General features: G+C 40.7%; 3 protein-coding genes across 6 annotated transcripts in view; 1 reads left to right on the top strand and 2 right to left on the bottom strand.

The window, feature by feature from the left end:
* hpse2 (heparanase 2) overlaps positions 1 to 4,909 on the bottom strand; it is a 54,096-nt gene extending 49,187 nt beyond the window's left edge. For 2 of the 3 annotated variants that reach the window (XR_016116983.1, XM_089012829.1), the window contains exon 1: positions 745 to 1,414. Coding sequence is in view for 2 of the 3 variants with exons in the window: in XM_089012829.1 (XP_088868955.1) it covers positions 745 to 1,061 (317 nt within the window). In the remaining variant the exon portion in view is untranslated. Of the gene's footprint in view, positions 1 to 744; positions 1,415 to 2,966; positions 3,123 to 4,780 lie in introns of those variants that run through there. The other variant, XM_089012830.1, reaches the window with a different exon arrangement.
* On the top strand, positions 4,788 to 18,965 carry cnnm1 (cyclin and CBS domain divalent metal cation transport mediator 1). The gene is made up of 10 exons (XM_089012828.1): positions 4,788 to 6,261; positions 9,397 to 9,540; positions 11,303 to 11,443; positions 11,655 to 11,824; positions 12,772 to 12,871; positions 14,131 to 14,273; positions 14,342 to 14,585; positions 14,942 to 15,046; positions 15,601 to 15,702; positions 16,564 to 18,965. Exons 1-10 carry the CDS (start codon positions 4,860 to 4,862, stop codon positions 16,641 to 16,643), a joined length of 2,631 nt encoding a protein of 876 aa, XP_088868954.1. The 5' UTR covers positions 4,788 to 4,859; the 3' UTR covers positions 16,644 to 18,965.
* A 1,720-nt stretch (positions 18,966 to 20,685) lies between these two features.
* On the bottom strand, positions 20,686 to 26,689 carry got1 (glutamic-oxaloacetic transaminase 1, soluble). Of its 2 annotated transcripts, XR_016116984.1 has the most exons (10): positions 26,450 to 26,689; positions 25,556 to 25,737; positions 25,354 to 25,477; positions 23,587 to 23,699; positions 23,174 to 23,278; positions 22,915 to 23,065; positions 21,980 to 22,145; positions 21,753 to 21,895; positions 21,388 to 21,594; positions 20,686 to 20,924 (listed from the first exon to the last, which is right to left on the bottom strand). XR_016116984.1 is itself a non-coding variant. In XM_089012831.1 (9 exons), exons 1-9 carry the CDS (start codon positions 26,556 to 26,558, stop codon positions 21,455 to 21,457), a joined length of 1,233 nt encoding a protein of 410 aa, XP_088868957.1. In that variant the 5' UTR covers positions 26,559 to 26,689; the 3' UTR covers positions 20,686 to 21,454. The 2 variants fall into 2 exon arrangements, 1 of the variants encoding a protein (XP_088868957.1); XM_089012831.1 differs by having other exon boundaries at positions 20,686 to 21,594.
* Positions 26,690 to 27,094: the final 405 nt, after the last annotated feature.

Genomic DNA, 27,094 nt, shown 5'->3' with positions numbered 1-27,094 from the left:
CTGATTCTGATATTAGGCCTACGTTTGTAACATTCAATATTTAGCATTTTTATGACATTTATTTTCTTTTTATCAACAACCTTTTTTTGCCGAAGCAAATGTGTCATATCACACAGACACCCACTTACGCACACAGCTTGAGCGCATTCTTTTTGCAAGTGTTTATTGGAGTATATGCGCATGCTATACAGTAACATAAGTAACTGAGAAACTGCTCATTTGTGATGTTTAGAATTGCTTAGTGGATGCACAACTGTTTTGATTTACTTTGTACGCTATAATTTATAGTATCTCATATCCAATATAGCATGATGGCGGCGAGTATTGTCGTGGAAGTAAAACAGATTAACTGAAAAATGAGTAGGATTTCAGAACGCATCTTCCTTTATTTCAACATGAAAAAAGTATGTCAGTGTCTGGTGTTGATTTAATTTCTACATTTTTAGGGGAGGATGGTTGTTTTCGACTTCAAAATAAACTAATACTCGTTAATATGTTGTGACAGTGCAAAAATGGGGGAATTAAACTGTTCGAAACTAAATGCAATGTTTACTTTGAATCAATTTTATCTAAATATGACGACTAAATTATCTTTGGAACGGTCGAACTCGGTTTTTAAATTTATTTGTGTATTTTCATTTCACAATGTGGACATGCAATGTATCTGGTGAATACCCGTTGTTTTCATTTTCGTCGGCTAAAAACCAACATCCTTTAACTTTTCCATTATTCCACAAGAGTTACCTGAGGAACACTACCCAGCCGTCACTGATAATAGACGGATCCAACTGCAGAGAGAGAAAGTTGTCGCTGAGCACTCGGGTGGGACTGCGGGTGTTGACGTCCAAAAGAACCAACGTTCTTCCCAGGAAGCCCGCCCGAGACGATCCGACTCCCCCTCTCTGGTACAACGGGAATGAGGACGAGGAGAAGGAAGAACAGGAGGAGGAGGAGGTGCAGATGACAGGCAAGAGCAAAGATGCCAGCCACCAGCGGGTCGATCGTGGATGTGCTCCCTGCATCTTGGAACAAGCACTTTCCGGGGTGTGAGTGCAGATCATAGTAGAGCCTGGCCACCTTTTTCCTGATGGTCTGTCTTCCTGTACGACTGTCTTACTTCCCTACCTCAACTCAGCCCAACACCCCCCAATTCCCGCCCCTCTGAGTCGTTTTTGGGGAGTTACGCGCCGAAGCACATGCGCAAAGGCAGCATTAGGAAGAGGCTGCAGAGGGAGGAGGAGTGAAGGAGGTCACTGTCACTTCTGTCCTCCCCATCCTTGTGCACCATATTAGGGAAAAATGAGAAATTGGCAGCCTAAGTGTTTTTTTTTTCAGTTATACGTACTTGAGAGTTTAGCTATTAAACATTTCTGATCTTCGAATATCTAACTGAAAAGTGTATTGAATAATTGGGTATCCATCCATCCATCCATCCATCCATCCATCCATCCATCCATCCATCCATCCATCCATCCATCCATCCATCCATCCATCCATCCATTTCTGATCCTCGCAGGGGTCGCAGGTGTCATCGAGCCTTTTCCAGGTGTCTTTGGGCAGTATAGGGGGAGTGCACCCTATAACTGATTGGCATCCAATCACAGATGCGGATAAATAATTCACGCGTTGATAGCGCCCCTCGTCCCCACGCCCAGCCTGCGCTGGTGTCGAGCAATCCCTGGGGTCAAATCAGTACGGCGTGTTACTGTCATGTAAACATGTTTTTTTTTTTGCTGTGGTTAGCTTGACTTCTTCCTGACAGTGTACACATCATGGGTTCACATGGAAGAAGAAAAATGCCTTGAGTATTTTTTTCCAACTAAGGTACTCAAATTACTCGAGAAACCAGCCCTTTGGATTTGCGTTATTTCTTGATTTAAAAAAAAACGTACTAAACATGTAAAAATAATCACAATATATTACTCACATATATGTGTAAGGTAGACGGGAACGTGGATGGATGGAAGCATGGGTGGATGGATGGATGGATGGATGGATGGATGGATGGATGGATGGATGGATGGATGGATGGAAAGATAGAGAGAGAGAGAGAGAGAGAGAGAGAGAGAGAGAGAGAGAGAGAGAGAGAGAGAGAGAGAGAGAGAGAGAGAGAGAGAGAGAGAGAGAGAGAGAGAGAGAGAGATAGGAGAGACCACATTTACTCATTGGTTGTTTTATCTCACTTTTAACTGCGCAAGATATCATTGTGTTTTTTGAATAAATGACTTATTAATGTATTTTTAATATTTTAGTGTGTGTTTGTGTACTTTACTGTACTTTCATCATCATAAATGCCATCGTACATGATGTGTTTTATGGATGTACTTTAATTAATTGACCAAGGAATAATTATGCACGTGTTTAGGATTTTAAAAACAGCAAAGCACTATATTTACATGATGTTACACAGTTATTGAAATACAGTACAGTCAAACCTCGGTTTTCGAATGTCTCGGTTCTTATCCAATTCGGTTTTCAAACCAAAAATGTCATATTTTTTATGCCCTGGTATACAACTGAAATTTGGTTCTCAACCAACTGAGTGCATCTGAATGCATCACTCGACTACCCTCCGCTTCCTTTTACGTCACTTCCTTATATGTCACGTCTTCCTCATTGTGCAGACATATTTGGTTCAAGAATTTGGTTTGAAAAGTTAGTGTTCCCTGTGTTTGCCCAAAGACAGCTGGGATAGTTGCCAACACGCCCGTGGCAGAAAGAAAATTGGTGAAAATAAAAGTTTGTTTTTATAGAATTTTAAACATGACCTGCTCTATTTGTAATGATTGATTAATAAATGTATTATTTGTTTGTTTAGTTATCATATATTGGTTGCAAACAGAAGAGTTATATTTCACATTCTTTGGTATGATTAAACATTTGGCGTTTCTTTGACAATGTAGTTTGTTTTTCATTTTATGTCTCCCGCACAACATATGAACTTGATTTGACTTGCGAGTACTCACCCAGTTCTCTGGTTGCAGAAAAGGTGACACCATCATAAATATGAAGACTGGAGCAATCCCGACGGAGCACATATAAGCGTCTATCTCCACGGGCACTCAGCGCACTCAGCGCTGCATTGGGGGTCACGCACGTATGCGGGTCTCACGAGCGCCAAACTGCGTGAGAAACAAAACAGGTCGAGTATTAAAAATAAAACAAAACGAAAAATGTAACTCACGCAATATAACTAACTTCTTTTAAAAGTAAAAAAGTGACTATTGGTTGTTTAATTCTTCACAATTCACTTGGACTGAGATGCATCATTTACTAGTTAGCTCATGACGTGAATCGGTTTGTCGAACACACCTAATACAATACCCTCAATATTTGGCCACTTTATGCATAGATAAATAAACTGTCCAACAAAATTTCTTCATGAGATTAAGAGGATGATTTTTTTTCACTTTGAATGATGTTCTCCTTATTCCGCACGCTGCAAAAACCAACATGTTAACTTTACAAATATATTTTTGTGCGTGTACAGTTACGATTGCCTTATCACACATAGACATTCATATTCCAAGGACCTGTGTGTGCGTGTGCGTGTGAGTTTGTGTGTCCGAAATTGGTGACCCATTCCTGGTCTGAACATAATAGGTATAGCAGCCAAATATGATTCACTAAAGCTGTTACCATGGGTGGAGATTACCGTTGGTTTCTGCCATCCTAAAAAGTTGTAATAAAAAGAACAAAAATAATCAGAAAGATTTAATGTAATTATCCTCACGATCGTACAAACGCTTCAGTATCCAATGAACCACTTATAAAAATAAATATCTGTTTATATATAATTTAATCAGAATGAAAATAACAAATCATTATTTAAGTCCAAACGATGTTTAAGTCCACGATGTTATTAAAGGTAAAAATATATACATAAGGTACATTATCTATCTGTATGAGGTGTGTGTGATTGCATTCGCCGGTGTAAAGGGAAACTTAAAAACAATAGGGATGATAAAATCGACTGTGTTATTTTTTCATTGGCATGATTGAAAACAGTTGACTTTGTTGTCTTTTGTTTTGCTTTTATAAACCTTTCTATGTCAGTTTTTATAGTTCTGATGTTCAATTTTGGAATTTTGAAATAAATCCCACACACTGTATTTAAACTGTATTAAAACGGGAATGTCATTGGTTTGTAAATACTTTATTTCGCTCAAATATACATTTAATGATTTGAATGTGGAATTTAAAAGTTTGGAGCTGCAAACGTTTCTTTTGAATGTCATTTCTTTCACTAATTAGGTAGAAGTGAAACACGACTAGACAGTCGTGGAGTTCTTTTATTCTGAAAAAGATGGCGGTTGGGATTTCAAGTGTTAAAGTACGAAAACACTTTCCCCTCACTTGTACTGAAGCACCTGGACTTGTTCTCAATGGCACGAACTTGCACTGGAGTACTTCCCCCTTCTCCGATACTTCAGAATGTCAGTCAAGCCACTTGGCAAGAAGTCTTGTTCCTTTGGCTTTGGTTGAAATAAGTGACGATGCTCCCATCTAGCGGTTACTTTGAGAACTACATGCATATTATATCGTTTTTATCGATTTTTGGGGCATTTGGACACGTTGCTGTTGTTATCATTGTTGTTTGAATCGTATTTTATACCATGAAATATATCGTATGTTATTAATGAAATATAATGGCGTGGATTTGACACAGGGTGTCACGCGTCCCGATCCTATTTTTAGCAAGTGGCAGAAAGCTAAGGAGACGTCACACGGGTGTCATGTATATTTAAAAGCTGCGGTGCGTGTTCACAGTGTGACATACCCGCGGCTGCGTTCAGTGGATATGCGGCTCCGTCTGCAAACCACGTGACCGTGCCAGCTCCCCACGTCCTTCGTTCACCATGATGGCTGCGGATGCTGCTCCCTGCCGCATCCCGCATCATTTCCTCCATTTCATTCTCCCCCTCATCATCCTCTCGAGGTTTGCAGCTCCCGCCGCGGCTCTGCTCGGCGTCCGGCCCGAGGACACCCAAAGCGGCGAGCTGTCAGTGCAGGAGGGCGTCTTGAGAGCCACGGAGGGGACTCGCTTCGTGTTGAGGGTTTACTACACGGAACATCCCCGCGTGAACCGGAGCGGGGGAGGCGAAGCGGCTCCAGCTGCGCCGTGGATCGCCTTTGTAGAAGAACCGGATCGGGATGGGGCTCGTTTCAGGGGGAACCCGTGTGAGGAGGAGAGCGCCCGGACTTCTGATATTGAGCTGCTCGGTTCGTTCAGATCTGCCTCGAGCCACAACTCGGTGCTCGTCGAGCTCCTCGCCAAGCACTTGCGCCGAGGCGAGACGGTCAAGTATTACTCCATGTGCGCATTTGACGGCCTCAAATGGGACCACTTTGACACGAAAGACTTTTGGTTGGCGGTAGTGGAGAGACCCGCCGAGGCGGACGCGTGGCTGCAAGCCGGCGTGTCCGTGCTGCTCTTGGCGCTCTCGGCACTGTGCAGCGGGCTCAACATCAGCATGCTGGCGTTGGACCCCGTGGAGCTGCGGGTGCTGCAGAACAGCGGCACCCAGAAGGAGCAGAAATACGCGCGGAAAATCGAGTCTGTGCGCAAACATGGCAACTACATCCTCTGCACGGTGGTGCTGGGGAACGTCCTGACCAATACTTGCTTCGTGGTGTGGATGTGTCAGATTTTAGGAATGACTGCACTTTCCACCGCATCCTGCACTTTGGGGATTTTCTTCATCGGGGAGATATTGCCTCATTCGGTTGCGTCCCGGCACAGCCTCGCCATCGCGTCCAAGACCCTGTGCGCCACCCGGCTCCTCATGCTCCTCTTCCTGCCCATTGCCTATCCGGTGTCCAAGATCCTGGACTTTTTGCTCCACCAGGAGATCTCCAGCTTCTACACGCGAGAGAAGCTAGTGGCCATGCTGCGCGTCACTGACCCGTACCACGACCTGGTAAAGGAGGAGCTCAACATTATCCAAGGGGCTCTGGAGCTGAGGACCAAGACGGTAGAGGATGTCCTCACCCCTCTGTCCGACTGCTACATGCTGTCTTCGGACGCCTCGCTGGACTTCGGGACCATGTCTGACGTGATGCAGAGCGGCTTCACCAGGATCCCGGTGTACGAGAACGAGCGATCCAACATTGTGGACATCCTGTTCGTAAAGGACCTGGCCTTCGTGGACCCCGATGATGGCACCCCGCTCAAGACCATCACCGAGTTCTACAAGCGCCCCATGCACTGCGTGTTCAACGATACCAAGTTGGACGTGATGCTGGAGGAATTCAAACGAGGTAATTGAACACCGGGGTGAATCCTGCTCCTTTTCGATCAATCCCAGGCCGCCGGACTATCAGGAAGGTGGTGCTGTTTGCTTTTAAGGCACCATATGTTCTGCTTGCCATTCTGGACCTCTCACCACCTATGGTGTGAAGAGCCTTTGAAGTGCTTGCATGTAGTTAAAAACACACCGAAAAATAAGAAAAGTGCCATGTTAAGGTCACAGTAGGCCGTGGCCATGAGGAGCCTTTCATCCCTATGGAGAGTGCCAGATGTGAAATGTGAAACAGTGTAAAACCAAGTGGGTTCATGCAGGGGTTACAGAGCATACAAACGTGATGGAATTAGGCCTTTGTGTGGGCATTTATCAATTTTAGACATCAGGTCCACCAAGGGATGGACTGGAACGAAACATACAAACAAAAATTTGCGCCTGGCTTTTTGGCTTATCTTGGCATCTATAGGCAATCTTTGTTCGTGAGAAGTTCTTGTTATTCATAAAACCTATAATCAGTGTTCCATCAAATTTAATGCACTTACATCCAGAACGCTGCTCCACATACATCATTTTGGAAAGCTTAACTGCCATTCACAAATGTATTCAGGAACTGAAAAGTGAAGAACATTTCAGTTCAAGAAGACAGACAAAAATGGTGGGAAAAAACAGCAACAATATGAGCATTTCAAATGGATTTGGTAACAAGAACTTGGGCATTCGGTCAAAAAAAAGTTTGACCCATAAATCAGGTGCCAGTAAACGCTTCAGTTTACAGATTATGTGAAGGGAGACATGTTGACTTTGGGGAGAGGATCATAAATGTCATTGTCACTTACAGGTCAGGAGGTCCATTGCTTCATCCTTCTCAGGATTATGATGGATAGCTTTTGGTCTGACTATGAAGAGCTCCCCCTCACCCACCCCATCCTACACTCCGCAGGCAGTTGCCATTCAACCTGCAGAGCTATAATGAAAAATGCAACCCTAACCTTTTTTCCTTTCCTGTCTGGCGGCTTCTTCATACATTGATGAATTAAATGCTCCCAGTGCATGGGCAGCCCCGCTGAGAGAACGTCACAGAGGGATCACTGGGGTTTGTCTTACTGCGGAAATGAGGGGGAAATGTCATCACTCTCGAGCAAAATCTGTCTGCATGTGAACACCCAATGAACGATTCATTAGGTCCCTCTGCGCAATGGCATGGTATCCGATAGAAGCACAAGATAGCATTAAGGAATCTGCCAACAAAGTACAACATAAACAAAACAACAATGTGTAAAATGTAACAATTCTGGTTCTGATGATCTATCGATCGTAATGTAGCAATTATATCATCACAGACAGTGAACGTAATGTGATGTTCACAGAACAATACATCATGGGAAGGGAGCCTTGGAAACTGGTGGAGCAGAACAATTTGCAAGAGACATTCATTCACATTAGACCCACTTTCACTCGGGGCGTGTGTGTGTGTGTGTGTGTGTGTGTGTGTGTGTGTGTGTGTGTGTGTGTGTGTGTGTGTGTGTGTGTGTGTGTGTGTGTGTGTGTTGTAATGCAAGAGTATTATGTAATGCACAAGTGACATAATGCAGTACCCGGGCACATCAGCGGCTCTGAGGGCATATCCACGTCTGACTCACCTGAGCTACTTAGACAGGCTGCCGCCATCACCTTAGCCAAATTCACATACATTTTGAGCACTCTGTCAATCAGTGTGTTTTATGATTTGAATGCGTTCATATTTTGACATTATCAGCATTTTTGGGTTCAATGTGTGCTGTGCAGCTGTTTTTATGAGTTTCAATTTGTCTTGAGAGTTGCACGGCGGCACCATCTACATGTTCCCGTCGATGTTTATAGTTGACGGGCCACAGGTTGCACACCGCTGCTTGAGAGGATTTAAAGGTTTGACCCCTCACCAGTTATTGCTTTAAATCTCATGAACTGGCTCAGCGGAGGACAGATATCTGTCTCTGCTGGCAAATGGTTAAATAACCTATTTGGATATCATGCAGCAAAAAATACCACTATTTTTTTGTGCACCATGTTTTGATGCTTATAATGTTTGAATGTACTGACTTCATGGTGTCACATTGTATTTGAGTAGTTTTCAACACAGAGGTGGCAGATGCAGCCATCCCCAGACTGATTGCATAATAATGTTTTACGTAAGGGCAGCCCAAATCTTCCCGAATAGTCTCCAGGCTAATCCCTCAAATACTCGTCTGAGCCACAGAAGTCATCGAGAAGTTCAAGCAATATCATAAGTAAGCTTGCATATGTGATACGGTTCATGGCTTTTTAGCTGCCTTAATGTTCACTTTCATTTGGACTGCAAAGAACAAGTGGCAGATTTTTTTCTGAGAGTGTTCCATTACAACAACTTCTTATGAGAATAGAGTATTGTATAGTCAAGCATTGTACAAACATTGTTGGTGATAAATGGAGTGAACTGAAACCTGTCAAATTTGCCTGGAGTTTGTATTTTCGAATGTTTTAGGTAAAAAGTATAAAGCAAAAAAATACTGTATTCTGGTCAAAGAAAAGGTTTCTTCACCCGTTATCTGTACTTCTTTGAAGGTGTCGGATGTTTCACCCCTCATCCGAAGAGCTTTGTCAGCGAACTAAAGTTGCGCTGGTAACTCTGGCCCTATATACAGTAAAGTCTCGTTATATCGATATTCAAGGGAGTCCGAAAAAATATCGATATAACCGGGACTATCGATATATCCGACCCTGTTTGCATGTAATTTTCTCCGTGCGTGCATAGAAACAGTATCGATATAACCGGGACTATCGATATATCCGATATCGATATAACGAGACTTTACTGTATATCATTGAAGGTGTCGGACGTTTCGCACCTCATTCGAAGCGCTTCGTCAGCGCACTATAGTTGTGCTGGTAACTCTAGCCCTATGTACATCATAGGGGCCAGAGTTACTAGCACAACTTAAGTTCGCTGACGAATCTCTTTGGATGAGGAGCGAACTTAAGTCAGACATCTTCAAAGAAGTACGGATGACGGCTGACGAAACCTTTTCATCAATGGACCACTCCAGTATGACTGAGAGCCTACACAGACAAAACACTACATTCTAGTAAGAACGGGCAATCTCCTCTGAAAATATTGTCTTTTTTTTTGATGCAGGTAAATCCCACCTGGCTGTAGTGCAGCGGGTCAACAACGAGGGGGAAGGAGACCCATTCTATGAGGTGATGGGCATCGTCACCTTGGAGGACGTCATCGAAGAGATCATCAAATCTGAGATCGTAGATGAGACGGATCTTTACAGTATGTAGACTTGACAAATAAACAGCAGCTTTTCTTTTACAGAGCCGCACTGCAAAATGAATCAGAAGGATGAAGAATTCGTCCTACGTTTAACTGCACACAAATGACGTTCACTAAAACAGACTAACACTACTGTCATCAGATAATCATCTCTTAATCTTTAGACTAAGTGAAGCAGCATGTGGCAGCAATGATAAAAACACATTCAAATAACCTGTTGATGACAGGAAGTTCCCTAATCCGTTCCGCATGTAAAACAGATGGAACGAATCAACGAACTTCAACGTGAAAAACTGACGCCAGTATTTACAAGAATACAAATCCACGTAAATAGCGCCCCAAAAATTTCACTTCACAATATCAGATGTTCCCATTTTCTTTGAATCATCGATTGCATTATTAATCGCCTCATCAATTCATTTATCCAACGTTCTCGCACTTGTTCTTCACAGCTCACTACTTATACACAATGAAATAAATTAAATCACCATAATGTCACTCTCCTTATGTGCTTTCTTAATATGTACCACCGCTCGGTAGGGTGGTGGGATTAATTTAATTGCACGTGTAATGTGTGCTCATTCCCTAATTACACATATAGTCAAGAGAAGCTTACGTCTTTATGGCACCAGCTGTTGATGGAGCTGTTCCAATTCATCTGAATAAATGTATTATATTCCCTCATTTACTGCTAAACATGTGCAAAAATGTCCACTGCAGTGCGAAGGTTTTCGTCATTGTCACTCGAATTCCAGGACTCATAGAATATTGAATTTTCAGGACTACATAAACCTTCAATGCAGCGTTAGGAAACTGAGACTCTCTTCTTTCATCAGGAAAAAAAAGAGTTAATTCCTAAATTATATGGGTGTGGAATTATATGATCTTGAAATTAGGGAGGCTGTCCATGTCACGTTTTGCAAGGTGGTGATGGCGGGTGCGGATCCCAAAAAGCAGGCAGGAGTGAGTAGGAGGTTGTTTGACAAATTGTATTAAATTAAAGTCAGCAGGAACAAAATGTAAAACATCAAAATCATCTGAATGGAAAAAATACAAAGTAGCAAAAGAAGACCAAAAGTAAAACCCCACCAAGGTTAAACAAACACGTACACGATGCATGCAGCAACCAAGAAGCAAACAAACAATGAACCGGCAACGGATGATCGTACTGGGTGTCCTTTTAAGTGTCAGTGATTATAACGACCCGCACCTGCGAGGCTGCCGGCAGGGCTGACGTCGCTACCCGTTGGTCGCCAATCTGATCGGGACGACCAGCACCTGTGCAGGTGCAGGCGGGGCCGACAGCGCCCCCCGTTGGTCGCCAACCAGATCATGACAGTCCAAAATACAATGCAATATATATACGTATATTGGTTTATATGGAGCTTTGACAACAGCTGAAGCTGGAAAAAAGTGAAATGCTAACCCCTTGTGAAATGCTAACCCCTTGTGGAAGACAAAAAAAAAACATTGCTAGAAGTTTGGCCTGCACTTTATTAGCACCCAAGCATGAAAAAATGAAACCCGAACAAATTCGGGAATGGTGCTCTCTGTCATATTTTCAATTACTGAATTATACGTGAATGGAAGTGAATGAGTGAAATACCTTTGCATACACAAGGAAGGAGTCTATGTAGCAATCAAATACTGTATGCACGTAAATTATCCAATGCAATCCGTGGTCATAAAGAAATGACTACAACCTATTTTGTGTGTGTAAGAAGAATAAACGTGTTGAAATATTTCACTGTGTGTTTTGCAGCTGATAATCGCACGAAAAGGCGAGTATCGCACCATGAGAGGAAACAGCAGGACTTTTCCATCTTCAAGGTGGCAGAAAACGAGCTGAATGTGAAGATCTCCCCCCAGTTGTTGCTGGCGACACATCGCTTCTTGGCTACAGGTAGGTTGCATGACAATGTGGGGACCTGTAGAATTGAGCACAAACTCAAATTTAAATCGTCACAAAGGGCGATAACAAAATGTTTACTTTATGTGTTTTGTGAATGGGACAGATAGACAAGAGAACAAAAAAAAAAAAAAAGCTCAGTTGGTGTTTTTCTCCCCTCACTGTCCCATATTGCCGTGTGCGCGTTTGTGTCTCTGGCTATCAGAGGTGGAGCCGTTCAGGCCGTGTCACCTGTCAGAGAAGATCCTGCTCCGTCTCATTAAGCATCCCAGTGTGGTGCAAGAACTCAAATTCAACCCCAAGAACAAACACGCTGCTCAGCACTACCTCTTCTTAAGGAACAAACCCGTTGACTACTTTGTCCTCATCCTGCAGGTAAACATATCCAATTCCGTTGAGGATAAAAAAAACAAAATATTCAAACGCCATCACCAAGTTATAATGACATTGTTTCCCAACCTTAACTCATTCACTGCCATTCCAGAATTTATTCGGGAATTGAAAAGCATGACGTGGAGTGCCATTCCCGAATTTGTTCAGGTTTTGTTTTTTTCTTGCATGGGGGTGCGTTTCAAGCTTCGGTCAGATCCCTGGCAATGTTTTTTCCTCTCACGAGGGAGCAGCATTCACCTTTTGTACACCCACCCCCACTTTCAATGCAGATAACTCTACATCCAAGGAAACTCAAAATTAACTTTTTTTCTAATGAAAAAAAGAGAGGCTAAGGTTTCTTATGCTGTACAGTATTTGTTTACATATATAATAGTCCTAAAACTCAATATTCTGTGGGTCCTGCAATTTGAGTGAAAATCACAAAAACCCTGGCATTGGAGTGCACACATATTTGTATATCGTCTGGCAGTGAATGAGTTAACTGACCTAAGGCCATAATGTCATTCTCCTCCAAAAAAATGGGCTTAAGTTATGTTTCCATTGTTTTCGAAAAACACAAAAGAATGAAACAAATTCGGATTGTTGTCTAAAGAGGTAGAAATTAATGATCTGTTGAACTAATGATAGAGCTGATTTTCACGGAGGTGGCCAGGATGCTGAGGAATATATCTATGCCTTTCTGTGACTCTTCCAGTCGCTCCCTCCCAATTTGCTGTTGACACTGCGAGTGTTAATCATTTATTTCCCATCTTCTTATAATGCCAACATGTGAACAGCATGACGAGAAGAACTTTTAGGTGAACAAGAAAATGAAAGATAAATTTTGCCGTTGACCTTTTTTGGGGGGAAGTTGTGCAAAAAGTACTGAAACATTGTGTATTGAAAAGTTTCAAAAAATGGTGGTGGTGACAGTGGTGCTGATGTTACAGGGACGGGTGGAAGTAGAAGTCGGAAAGGAGGCCCTCCGCTTTGAAAATGGAGCATTTTCCTACTACGGCATGCCAGCCCTCATACCGCCCCTGCCAATTGGTAAGTGTATTGACAATGACAAGGAGCAGTCAATAAATGTCCACAGATCCAAGATGGCGTTGACGGCGGCGAGAAGGAGCAATGATCACCAGGGGAAATAACTGACATCTAAATCCCCCCGCTCCAATAAATTAAGTGTGCAGCCGAGCAGCGGCTGTTTGAAGAAAGTAATTAAAAAGATGAGATTGAGAGAGAATTTCCCAGCAGACAACCTCACTGGATTATGTGAGCTAAGACTGCCGAGCAAGCAGAAAAGATTTTCAGTTCTTAAAATGTGCACTTTTGCTCTCCAAGTGTATGTGGACATTGTTGTGTATTCAAATGCAGGAGGCTTAATGCAAGTTATTTTAATATCTCTTCATCACGAGATGAGGACATTGCAAAAATTCATATTTCAGAATAAAAAAACTCAATCAAACCCAAACTTTTCTTTCGATCTGCTGTGGAAAGGAAAGTAGCACCAATGGGCTTTGGGATGTAAACACGGTGGAGCTGTAAAATATGAGAGAGACAAAACAAAAACAGTGTGTTGTTCTATTATAAAAATAGTGTGAAATTACAGAAAAAAAAGTTTTAGAATAATGATTAACTCATTAACTGTCACTCACAAAATTATTCAGGAATTGAAAATATGACTGCAGCGCCATTCCCGAATTTGTTCAGGTTTTGGTTTTTCTTGCTTGGATGCCAATAAAACCCTGGCCAGACCTCTGGCAATATTTTTTCTCTTTCGCAAGGGGGCAGCATTTCCTTTTTTCCATGTTAGCGCTTTGTTCCAGATTCAGCTGTTGTTAAAGCCCTATATAAACCAATATGTATGTATTGCATTGTTTTTTGGACAGCCCTCCTCATTTCACGCTCATATAACTTCAGACCTATATAATTTAGGAATTAACTCTTTTTTTCTGATGAAAGAAGAGAGTCTAAGGTTTCTTACGATGCATTGAATGTTTATGTAGTCCTATAACTCAATATTCTGTGAGTCCAGGATTTTGAGTGACAATGACAAAAACCCTGGCACTGGAGTGGACACATTTTTGCACATCGTCTGGCAGTGAATGAATTAAATGCTGCAATTAAATTAAATACATGGCTTCTTCTTGCGTGCTAAAAAACTGAGATTTAACTTTTTTTTTAATGGTTCATATTATTACATATTATTTGTGAAAGAGGCTTGCGTTTTGAGGTCGACGCACTAACCACTGTACTTATGCTAATCTGCATGTGCCAACAGTGTTTTACCTGTTTTTTAAATGCAGGTCATCGATACAACTCTCGCAGCAGTGGTCTGAACCAATCAGACTCGCTGCTGAGTGGTGGCAGTATTGGTCAGCTCTCTGCAGGAGGTCTCTACATACCGGACTACTCGGTCCGACAGCTTACAGACCTGCAGATCATCAAGGTGAAAAACTCATTTTCATTAAGCACGCGACAGCCGAATTTTTCCCAAAATTGTGAACCGTCCCTCAGATAATCAGGACGCACTACCAGAACGCCCTGACGGCCACACGGATGGACAGCTCCCCCCAAACGCCGGACCCGGTGGACGCAGATGGGAAAGGGAGACCGCCTGCGGTGGAAGCTCGCTCTCACAGTATCGCCCTCCCCCTCACCAGCGCACACACCCGCCTGGGACTGGCTCGGCTCGCTCAGCTCCATCCCCACGTGGGCTTTCGTAACACTTGCAGGCTCAATGAGAGAAATCGTATAGTTCGTAAGTAATTACTGATTGGATATGTAACAATTTTGTATTTAATCATGTCATTTGTGTGTTCCTTGGGTCAAGTGATGGTGGGCACCGCAAGTGAAATTTGCATTTGGTGTACTTTGCTAAATAATAACTTTTCTTTGAGTGGTATTATGAATCAACTGTAAGTAAATAATTATGCGGTATTACAATACATCTTGATTTATATCGTGCCTTAAAGGATAACCGACACCTCCGGACAAGTTGTGTCCATAATTTGTAAAATCACTTCAAATGACTTCTACAGCAACTAAAGCCGCTCCCAGTTCAATCACGACTCATTTACCTTCATGGCTACGATTGATTAGCACCTTTCTTCACAGGCAGCAAATCTGATGGCCAGCGGAGTCCCAATGACGCAGTGTTCCTCCGTATGGATGAGATCCCCTACATCGAAGAGGATCGACCAGAAAATTATGGAGAAAACGGTCAGTATTGTTCAATATTATTAGCTGTTTGAATAAACGTGTAGATCATTTCTATAGTAGTAGTCAGTAGTATTCTCTCTTGGTCATATTAATGGCGCAAAAACTAGATGTATCTCATTTTTATAATGTATATTCCAAAAATCTGGTATTTGAAACATAGGGTGGGGGGTTGTAGAATTTGATATACAGTATGTTGAAGCTACCCCTGACAGCACTTTATTGTGACTGTAGGCGAATTTAACTCATTCAATGCCAGGTCTGCAAAAAAATGTCCACTCCAGTACCAGTTTTTTTGTAATTGTCACTAGAATTCCATCACCCACGGAATATTTAGTTTTAGGACATACATACATTTATATTTGTTTGTGTCAATAAGTTTCATGTCTAGTGTTAAAATGGAATAAGAAGAAAATAACTGCGTTGAAGTGGTTCATATTTTTGTGTGCAAAAGTATTATTGGGTATAAAGAAATATACACAAATCATATAAAAATCCGACTGAGTATAAATCTTGCAAAATTCAACCCACTCAACTTTTTTTGTGTCTTCTTTCAGACGTGCCTACAGACTCTCAGCCATCCACCTCTCCTTACATCAGCTCTCGCTCTCTGTCCAGCTCCGAAGAGAACGTCGGGAAAAAGCTCCTGCAGAAATTGAGTGAGTGAGACAGCTGCCGTGAACACATCAAGCAATGCTTGCATCTTCTTTAACAGCTTGTGTCAGACGTGGGAACTGTACCTGGCGTAGTTTAGCAACAGATGATGGGTTCCCGCTGATGGTTCCTTACACACTCTGAGCTCCCTACATGACCTATTGATTTATTCTTTCATTTAGGTCCATGGATATATTGCCCGGTCTAATGTTTGAGTCAATGTGCACGGGGTCATTGACTGACTGTTTCGCATGCAATTTTACTTCACATAGCTTTCCAGTTAGGCTGTTTTGGTCAGACTACCGCTACAAAAAATAAAATTGTAAATTTTTGTTTAACATTTCTCAACGTAATTCCAAAAAGTATGTTTGTTGCGAGTTCAACTTTACTCATCACCAAAAACAAGACCATAAAAACTGTGAATCTGATGGCATTTGGGCTTTATCACAGGGCTTTTAAAATGCTGATAGGTGAGTGGTGAGTGCCATTTAACATCAGCTGTGATATGCTATGTTAATTCTTAGCGCAGCCATATTTTTGTCACGATTTGCATGGTGGTGGTGGATGCCAAAAAATGACTTGACACTGAATAGTCATGCCAGGAGTCTTGTTAACTGCCACTGACTAAAACGACCAACATCTGTGACCAATTTTGATCAATTGATTCGAGTGATTTTTTTGTCTTTCATTGATGAAAGCTCATCCAATAAAAAGCATCATTAGCGAATTTTGCAGGAAATACAAAGCCGACCGAAAGGTTGTCGGGTTAAACTGCAATACGTATACTGAAAATATGGGGGGATGATTAATCCCATTGGCATTCTTTTGTGTGTCACTAAATGTCAACAGGTTAACCTTGTTTTCAGGTAACAAAAGGAGGAAAAAGTCACGGGATGGAGAAAGGAGCTTGGAGGAAGGTCCAAAGCAGCCTCCAGTAACAAGCTAGCACACATCTATTTATTATGACCTTTCTCATCCAAGCATTACTTAGACTCCCTTGATGCCCAGGCCCCTTCCTCCAGAGGCCATTATCATCATATTCTATAGTTACCAGTGCTCTCAGGTCTTCACGGATACTCAGTCCCTAAACTGGCTCCCTTCACACCTTCTTCATAAATGGAAGTGGAGTTGAAAATTCCCGCAAGCAATACATTGGCTCAATCTGCTTCATGGTGATTTAATTCCCCTAACGTGAAATAAAGCCTCTGATACACCTTTCACAATAAACTGGTTCCAGTGCTGGTTGGGTATATGTGTTTATGCCAGAATTTGTTGATTTAAAATGGCCACTCGGGATCTGTGGTCACCCAAATCATTGAAGCCTTGCTGGTAGTTTTGCAGCTCCAATGAATACTTTTGCAGTCATGCGTAAAGCTTAAATTAAGTCAACTGGAATTTTGTTTCTTAAAAATGTTTCAAATTTAATCTAAAATGAGTACTTAAAGTTAAAATTGCAGTTGTTGTTGCTGCAGGGCATCACTGGTGAAGAACATCTTAGAAACCAACCACTTACTCACCTGCCCAGCGGCAACACAGAATTTGGACATTGTGGAAGCATTTGTTTGTGTGAAAACTGCTTAATTTCAGAGGTCACTGCTTTCCCCACAGCACATGGCCACAGAAGCATTTTTGAGTTTGGTCTCAGGATTTTGTCTTGATAGCGTGAATCATCTTTTATCTGATGGTCAGTGTGGCTTTGAAATGCACTGGGATGTTATTTGATTATAGATCATTTTTCTGAATCTCTTTTCTCAGTCCTCAAAGGTTCTGATAACCCCTAGTACATGCACCATCTTAGTGTGATAGATGTACAGCCATTCAAGCCACAAAATTTCAACGATACATCATTCTTCTTTTTCAAAGCCAATATTTGTGACAATTTAGCAGGATAATTCACCACAACATGCATTTTTTTTAATAGAAAAATGACAAAAAATGGACAGGTCACGATGTAACATCAAACATTATTGTTATATTTTATTTTTGAGGGGAGGCAGGCACCACTCATTTTAAATACCAGCCATCCTCACATTTTCTCTCGCATGTGCGGTTGAGCTTGACTTTGATTGACTCACAGTGCATTACCCATGGACGAAATTATGACATTCATAACATTTTTCATTTCCCCTAAAATCTAGTTAGTGCATTTTATATATATTGCTTGACTTATATCCTCTGATTTCCTTCTGAATTGTCATGAGGACGTGCTTACCATCAGCAAAGGGCAAGGTATCATGTTTTGTTTCATATTGTGAGGCAGTTTGCAACTGGAATTGTTTGCCCAAACTCGCGTCACAAGTGCGCCATCTACTGCCAACACATGAAGAAGAAAAGAAAAAGTAACGACTTGTACAGATGAGGGCACATTTTTTACAGCTGATTGAAAAAATAAGAGCCATATTCTCCTGAACTTGAACGACTACTAACTGTAATTCTTGCAGACTTAAGAGGGGCTTGCACAATCTTCAAAAGGTGACACTTTCTTACCTGTTTTTTTATATGAGATAACCAAATAGTAAATGAACAATAGCAATATGTACAGTCGAAGGACTTCATTTAGCATCAGATAGTATGTCTACTACTAATTCTGTCATTGCATGTTTTTAGCAAACAGCATTTTCTGACCTTGTGTAGGTTTAGGGACGATCACGTGAACTGATAATGGATGTGATGCCATAATAATTATCGTGCAATAAGACAAATCTGTGGTAATTGAAACATAGTGGAACCGCTAAAGTTGAAGCTCTCTGACATTTTACAATTCTGAATTTGATGCAATGTTTAACAAATATGTGCCTATGAAATCATATATGAACAGGATGTAGGAATGTGAAAAAATAAGAAGGCTGAGAATTGTTATGTTGCTCTCAGGTCAGCTGAGAACAAGTGCAAAGAAAAAGCATCAGTTGATGCTTTTTCTTGATGGAAACATCCTGACAGTGGAACAGACTATTACCATTCAGTTATTATGAACATTATTCATTTAACATGTGAAAAAAATTGGACTGTCCCCATAAGAATTGCATTCGACCTTTTGAGGTTCGACACTATTACATTTTCATTATGACAATGGCCATTAAAAAAAACAATCTTGATTTTCAACAGTGAGAATCTTGCTAGTGTAAAAACATCATCCGTTCAAAAATCATTTTTCCAAGCATGAGGCGCCGACTATTGATTAGAGACATTAAGTTCATAATGGAATCGGTTTCAGTGTTTAAATAAATACATACATACATACGTACATACATACATACATACATACATACATACATACATACATAAACAAACATCAATGCTTGGCACTCTTGCATCGAAACATCATGATATAAAACACAGGAAAAATGTTGTCATTCCCACATCTTTTAACACAACACTGAAGCTGCCTATAAAGCCAACTAACAATAAGCTATGAGTGTGTGTTTGTCTGACGATTATTTATAAGGATAGAAATGTTATTTGCATGTTTGTTTATTTATACACCCTATAAAGCAGGATCGCTCCCTTTAGAGAGCCCTGCTGTCTGTATGCATGCTCGGACCTGGGCAGTGCATGAGTAGCATTACTGCACTAACTTCTTCCCAAATAAATTCCCTTCAAATCTTACGCTACTCTTTGCTTAGGTGTATGATCCTCACAAATCAAAAAATATGTATTCATATTTGAGTGACATCAACATGGATATAGAGGCTTGTGGGTCCTTATGAGGCTGTAACATGGGGAAAAAAGTATAACGATACAATACAATACAATACAATACAATACAATACAATACAATACAATACATATTGATCTATATAGCGTTTTAAATAATGTCCTGCTTGGCGCTTGGGACAAAGCCAACTCTTTGTACACAAACACGTCATTTCGATATGACTGACTGATACTCACATTTTGCCATTTTTATTATTGAGGGGAACAAATCTAATGAGAAATTGAGCAAATATAAAATATTTGAAGAAAATTATAATTGTTCTTTGTGTTATTTTTATTGACCATTAATATTGATCTGCTCTGTTTATTTTGTTTTCACATTTGATTATTTGGATGCACTGTAAGTCAAGTACTGAAAAAAAGACACTGAACAACGTTCTAAAATATTTAAATAATGTATATGTAAAATACATTATGAATAATAAAATTATACAACTGTTTGAGGGTCTTTTGTGTTTACGTATCAATCATTTTTATTTAGAACTTACACAAATCTGATCTGTTTATTTTCTTGTCATATTTTGCAATTTGGATAATTTTCTGTCATGTCTTCCAAAGATGAGAAAACCTCAAATACGCTTGAATAAATAGTGCAAAAAAATATATTGAGACAAATAAAATTGTATTGTTTTGTAACATTTACTGTACTCATAATACTAAAATTGTGTCACAGTTATTTACCTCTTACAAGAAAGATAATGTTGGAGCAACCCAAATCACTTCATGGTAAGACACGGATCATGCATTTCAATAAAATATCACACTGAAATGACTGCCTTAACTCATTCACTGCCCGACATGCAAACATTGGTCCACTCCAGTGCCAGGGTTTTTGTCATTGTCACTTGAATTCCAGGACCCACAGAATATTGAGTTTTAGGAAGACATAAACATTCAATACAGCATTAGAAACCTTAGACTTTTAAGTTAGTTAATTCCGAAATTATATGGGTCTGCAGTTATATGAGCTTGAAATTAGGCCGGGTGTCAGAAATGGAATGCAATACATACAGTACATATCGATTTATATAGTGCTTAAACAACAGCTGAAGCTGAAAAAAGCGCTAACATGGACAAAATGGTAATTATGCTCTCCTGTGGAAAAGAAAGAACATTGCCAGAGGCCATGGCCAGCGCTTTATCAGCACCCAAGCATGAAAAAAACAAAACCCGAACAAATGGCGGCCGAGACCATATTTTCAATGTATATATGAGCATAAGTCATTTCTTAAGATGCACATTGATTCGACCATAAAGTGACAAATATGCAAAGATGACTTAAATGCATTTATTGAAGTTTCTCTCAAGTACATTGATAGCTTGAAATCGTGTGCACATTAAGACTAAACAGAATAAATCGACGCAATGTAGTGACAGTGTTAAAACCTCCCAAGGTGAAGTTTGAAATACCCCATGGACATTTTCTCTTTGTGAAAAAGACACAAAAACACAAGGAAGAAAGTCAGTGCTCAAGTAGGCGACTCGTCGTTCGGTAAGTGTTCACCATGTTTCCCTAGAAACAACATTATACATTAAGTTTCAAGTCTAATCAAACACAGCCTCATGTTCTTTCGTTCCAAATTACAAGCGTGTATATTCCAGTTCAGAATAATTTTGACAGTTTAGCAAGTTGCACATGAATAATGCACCTTAATTTCAGGAATTTAATGTATTATTGAAAAGTCCATAAACTAGTTTTGGAAAGTTAAGATACTAGGAATACATCAATCTCTTACTGGTAATGTCCTGGCAGTACTATGAGCAGAAATTAAAAAATAAATTAGTCATGCCACAACTTTCAAATAGAGAGCGAGAGAGAGAGAGAGAATGAATGGCGTTTGAAGAGGAGCGTGTTAGACGTTTTATCTTCACCGTATATCAGGAGGATTGAAATCTGAAATATTTTAGGGCTTTTTAAAACAGTACTTTTAGTTTTCTCCGTTGTTTTTAGAATCACATTGTTGCGAAGATCTTACCGGCTGCACGTTGCTCACTCCTGCCTTAGTCACTTTGATTCGGGTAGAGTACACTGAACTGAATCTTCTACTGGACCTTAGTAACGGCCTCGTGGATGGACTCAGCCACGTAGTTAATGTTCTTGCTAGTCAAGCCACACATGTTGATGCGTCCGCTGGCCATCAAGTAGACGTGTTTCTCCTTCACCATGTATTCCACTTGTCTAGCTGCGGGAAATAACAACGGCAGCAACGCGGGCTGCATTACTACATATGTGTAACGGCAGGAACAGATGCTTTCCATTCTTAGCATAGCTGAGTTCTGCAAGTACTACGAATGCATTCAAAGCGATGTGGTGCATGTCTGCAAATGCGTGCGTACTCACGGTTGAGTCCAGTGAAGCTGAACATGCCAATTTGCTCTGTGATGTGGTCCCAACTTCCTGGCGTCCCCAAAGCCTGGAGCTTGGCTTTCAGCTGGGCTCTCATCAACAACACCCTGTCAGCCATGGTCTTCACATTGTCTTTCCTGGAGTCACACACATAAAATGTTGCATTTGATAATGCAAAACTTTCATAGTCATTGCACCAGATGTTGAGTTTGACAGCTGACCATTCGGCAAAGAGCTCCGGCGAGTTGATTGTGACGGAAACGATGCGAGCGCCCTGAGTAGGTGGGTTGGACCAGGTTGTTCGCACAATTTTCTCCATTTGGGACAGAACTCGCTTCAGGTTATCGGCATCGTGAGCCACCACAGTCAAGTTGCCAACACGTTCATCTAATGGGAATAAGACATTGTGCTTTATTATAAGCAGGTTCCAAACAAAAATGTATTAGCATGTGGGTCTTGTAAAAATAGAGTTTCATGTTAACTCATTCACTGCCATTCCCGAATGTATTCGGGAATTGAAAAGCATGACGTGGAGCACCACTCCCGATTTTGTTCGCGTTTAGTTTTTTCTTTTTTGTTGAAGGGTGCGAATCAAGCTACAGTCAGATCTTTGGCAATGTTTTTCCCTCCCACAAGGGGGCAGCATTTGCCTTTTGTACAGCCACCCCGATTTCCATCGCAGATAACTCTAGAGATAAATAAAATCAACAAAGGTTTTTTTCTGATGAAAGAGGAGAGTAAGATTTCTTACGCTGCATTGAATGATTATTTAGTCTTAAAACTTAATATCCTGTGGGTCCTGTAATTTGAGTGACAATGACAAAAACCCTGGCACTGGAGTGCACACATATGTGTGATATTGTCTGGCAGTAAATGAGTTAAAAATGATTGGTATGAGAGAAATGCAGACTGCAGGGAAAACTGAGTGGAAGCCGTGTTAAAAAAAGACGTTTTTTCATGTACACTAGAGAAGACTGCTGTTAACAATTCTATCAAACACAATTTTTAAAAAATCAGGCTTCAAAACCATGAAAGATTAAGTCTATGCATCTGCTCTTCAAAGCTGTGAGCATGTGAAATACGATTTTAGAAAATACAACACCCTTGAGATCTTATCCGTGACCAGCTCGTAGAAGCAATCTCATGTGTTACATACTATAAAGGCCAAAGTTCTTGGAGAATGACTGGGCGCAGAACATTTCAAAGCCCATCGAGACAAAAAAACGAACAGCCCAGGCATCTTTATCCAGGCTGCCTGAAGCGAATCCTTGATAAGCTGAGTCAAAGAACACAAATAGCTTCCGTCTCTGCCAAAGAATAGAAGAAGAAGAAAAAAAACACAACCATTATATATGCGATGATTTAACAACACGTCAGTGTGAGTTCATTTGAGGAGACCACAACAGTTTCAATACCATCATGACTTCTGCAATCTGCTTCCACTGCTCCTGTGTGGGATCCGTGCCAGTTGGATTGTGGGCACAAGCGTGCAAGACAAAGATGGAGCGCTCTGGGCAGCTCTGAGAGAACGGAAATAGAACCTGGTTAAGTGCGATGGATATTGGATGACACTCAACCAATTTTAGTTTGGACAACAACAAAGAACATTTTTTATGTCTTTGCCACAAAAAGTGGCAAAAAAATAGGACCATATTTTAGCTTCATAAAAATCAAAGCAAACAACCAAAAAATGAACTGTTATAGTTAACTAGATTGGATTTTTCAGCCGACTGTTCTAGAAAACTTGATCTAAATTTCAAATCGTATCAATTTCGGGGATGCTTGACATTGGAGGTGTTGTTTCCTGAGTTAAGGGGATGTGATTTACCTCCAAGTCAGCAAGGAAGCCAGACAGATCAAGGCCTCTCTTCTGTGCATCCCAGTACTTGTAAGGGCGGACAGCCTCAAAGCCAGCGTTGGTGAAGACGCCGTTGTGATTTTCTGTCGCAAATGAGGAAAGTCTCTTTAATGTGTTTGTACTTTGTACACAAGGTCAGCTCAGACAATGTGTCAAGGTGCACTTATCATTGGCACAACCAGTGTTGGTGTGGATGGAGGAGGAGCCCTCCCCGACCCTTTTTTTGTTTGTCTTTAAAACACAAACATATTTTAAGTATTACATTCTCTACTACATTGGTCTATTTTCCATGACATTTTGTGTGTCTGAGTGTGAATTGGATTAAATATAAGACTGGATCTTGATTTTTGATAAGGTTGCGGAATCTATGATCAAAATTTTGTTCCTCTACTTCAGGGGTGTCAAAGTCATTTTTTGCCGCGGGCCACATTGTAGTTATGGTTTCCTCTCGAGGGCCGTTATGAATTTGGGGAACCCATTAGAATGTTTAAATCCATTCAAATATTACATATAGAGCACACAGCAAATTAATGAATAACTCGTTTTCAAATCTGAAGTCAACAATAATGACTTTTATTGTGGTTGACATCCAAAAATATGAAATTTTGGCCCAGATTTTAGCAATCATCATGGAATTTAACAAGTTTGATTTGTTTTCGCGGGCCGAAAAAAATGATGAGGCGGGCCGGATTTGGCCCGCGGGCCTTGACTTTGACACCTGTGCTCTACTGATATACGGAACTGTTGTGACTAAGACAAAAACAGAAAAAATAGCTTTACAGTGTCCTTCATCAAGGCCAAAGAGGCTTTACAACCTTAAATATTCTATGTTTTTTGTTGTGTTGTTAAAGATGGATTTACACTGACACAGTTTAGATTTTTTTTTTGGGGGGGGGGTGAGTGGCAAAATTTGGATATGTGTATGGAATGTTTATGATTAACTACATATCACTGAAGTACTATTGTTGTTAAAATCAATATTCAATGACCAAAATAATATAGTTGAACCCTAACAATGTCTCCCAACGCATGTGGGTATTGTGAATAAGCACAAAACCTTCAGATGTCTGCCAGAAAAAAAGTCAGAAAGAGCATAAAACAATTGAAATGCATTAAGGGTAAATGAAAGTGTTTCTGGAATATTTTGAATATGATATAAATTGATTCTGAACATTGCATACTGTAGCCACCATGCAGTTATTAGTTAACACATTATTTCAGGAGCTTATTTTTTTACCTTGGTTAAATATCTTCAATTGTGATGTACAGGTTTTAAATCACAATTAATCTTGGAACAAAAAAGTTTTTAAACGATCATTTCCGTCCCCCTTAGTGTTTTTTTTTTCAACCTTATGCTTAATGATTCAGATTTGATCTTAGTTTTATTCCCTAGTGCTTTTTACCATCATTGTGACTGCTTTATTTCCTGTATATGATAGTTATCCCATGTTAAGTGCTCTGTTACAGCTTCAGCTGTTGTTAAAGGACTCTACAAACCAATATGGATTGTATTGTATATTCCTCTAACTGTTTCGGTCAAAAAAACACCGGGTTTAAACAGGGTTGTGTGGCCTTTTTATATTCACTGTTTTGTTTGGGCTGTTTCATGAGTCCAATCAGTGTAAACTCAGTTGTAAATGTCTACACTAGTCAATGATACTCAAAAACAAATCAAGAAATAAATCAAAATTTGTCACGTGAATCGGAAATGTAAATGCAGCCCAAGTGTGACTATACCCCAAGTCGGCGCAGACACATAGACTGGTGTCTTTGTGTTGTTGCTTCCATTGTAGAAACGTCTCAGAAACTCTGCTCCCATCTTCAGTGCACCAGTACCCCCAAGGCACTGAACTGCCCCCACCTGAATGGGGCATACAACCAATCTAAAAGAAGCCAAACAGGAAATGTAAAATCCAGTGATTCGGTGCATGTAACTGACCCTGTTCTCCCTGATAGCAGGGCTGCTGTCTCCCAGTGCAATTTTGGATGCTGAGGATCTGAATTCAGGCAAACCCAGGATGGGCAGGTACTCGTGGTTGAGGTTGTCATCGTTGGCGATGATCTTTTCCACTTTTTTCACCACTGGCAAAACCCACGGCTTGCCTTCATCCGTGCGGTAGGCTGCAGTACAAGTTGACAAAACAAAAACATTCAAAATCTGAAAGAAAATAACCAGGAATGTGAAACATTGCTGAATCATAGAAAACCAAATTGAGTAATGGTCAAGTGTACAATGTACATTTTTATCACATTTATTAAATCAAATTAAGGTGCAAGGCTTTTTAGACAATTTTATTCTGAGTATGCAAACAATGTATTGCAACCATCCATCCCAATGTGATTTTAATATGACGTTTTGGCCTATATGTGCCATCTGTCACGCTGCATCTTGTCACAGATGAAAGAATTACAAAGCCGCAGCCTCCTGCACTTAATATAGACTCAGGTGGGAGCAGAAGCAGCAACACAACACAGCCGTGCAAGTTACCACACGAGCCTCTTTTGCAAAGGGTTCAGGATTACTACTCGTCATCTGATTACATGTGACAAAGGTTACACGGGACTAAAACGTGCGGTTGTTTCACAAACAAGCGGGGAACTTGAACTCAAAACTGATTCTGAGTAAAGAGGCCATTGTGCAAGTTAGTATCACTGACCTATGGCATTTGGCATACTGTATTATGTAATGTCACACCAAAAAACGGGAACACATTATCATTATATGTAATGAAGCCAATCTGAGGTGAACATGTGTATGAAATGAAACAGAAATACAAATGAACTGCATAAATTACATGTTCATAAATTAAATCAATGCTGTGTTCCAACTTACCCCCAACGCCGAGGTTGACTTTATGTGGAAACTGGTCGTTGTTGAAGTCCTGCGTTAGCTTAAACACGGCTACTGGTGACGCTTGGGGAACCTCTCTAAACACAGACATAGCTTGAGTGCTGTTAATTTACAATTTAACCTGGAAAAAAAAACAGAATAAACCAAATCAGAAAACAAATTCTGCAACCGCGAGCTGAATGTGATAATCGGAAAGAAAGAGGGAGGCACTTCGCACCGGGTCCACCGATAAAAAAAGAGGAGTCGTACGGCTAGACCAATGGCAATGTAGCCCTGTGGTCCAGACCAATCATACTTGGGCTAAAAGTCCATCGGGGGCGAAGTGAAACAGTGGCGAGGAGGCTGGACAATGGGCATCTATTGTCGCCTGACTGACATGCAGCTAAACCAATCAAATATAGAAAGGCGGGAGTTGTTATTTATCTGCAAGTAACATACTTGGCCGCTAGATAACGCCAAAGCACGTCTTTAAATTGGTTGTATTGTACAGTAAAGTTTTTTTTGGCACATCTCAGGTGATTTTCAAGGTACGTAGTTAGAACTAAAACAAAATAATTTTTTTAGCAAAATTAGTACGCCACAGGGAACCACGTTACTGGCACCTGCTATAAACCGTACTTGAGTGTG

This window comes from Hippocampus bargibanti, linkage group LG13 (assembly GCF_051943395.1).
Source record: "Hippocampus bargibanti isolate YZ-2025 linkage group LG13, ASM5194339v1, whole genome shotgun sequence".
Taxonomy (NCBI): domain Eukaryota; kingdom Metazoa; phylum Chordata; class Actinopteri; order Syngnathiformes; family Syngnathidae; genus Hippocampus; species Hippocampus bargibanti.
Note: the sequence above shows the minus strand (reverse complement) of the source record. Positions and strands in the feature narration are given on the sequence as shown.

What these genes read in the sequence shown, in the direction of transcription:
- got1 (XM_089012831.1), bottom strand. Translation starts at nt 26,558, where the DNA reads ATGTCTGTGTTTAGAGAGGTTCCCCAAGCGTCACCAGTAGCCGTGTTT. An exon ending in AGATTGCAGAAGTCATGATG is followed by an intron (nt 23,066 to 23,173) that starts GTATTGAAACTG and finishes ATTCTTTGGCAG; the next exon opens with AGACGGAAGCTATTTGTGTT. An exon ending in CAGCTTCACTGGACTCAACC is followed by an intron (nt 21,595 to 21,752) that starts GTGAGTACGCAC and finishes TATTTCCCGCAG; the next exon opens with CTAGACAAGTGGAATACATG.
- cnnm1 (XM_089012828.1), top strand. Translation starts at nt 4,860, where the DNA reads ATGATGGCTGCGGATGCTGCTCCCTGCCGCATCCCGCATCATTTCCTC. An exon ending in TGAGAGAAATCGTATAGTTC is followed by an intron (nt 14,586 to 14,941) that starts GTAAGTAATTAC and finishes CTTTCTTCACAG; the next exon opens with GCAGCAAATCTGATGGCCAG. An exon ending in AGAAAATTATGGAGAAAACG is followed by an intron (nt 15,047 to 15,600) that starts GTCAGTATTGTT and finishes GTCTTCTTTCAG; the next exon opens with ACGTGCCTACAGACTCTCAG.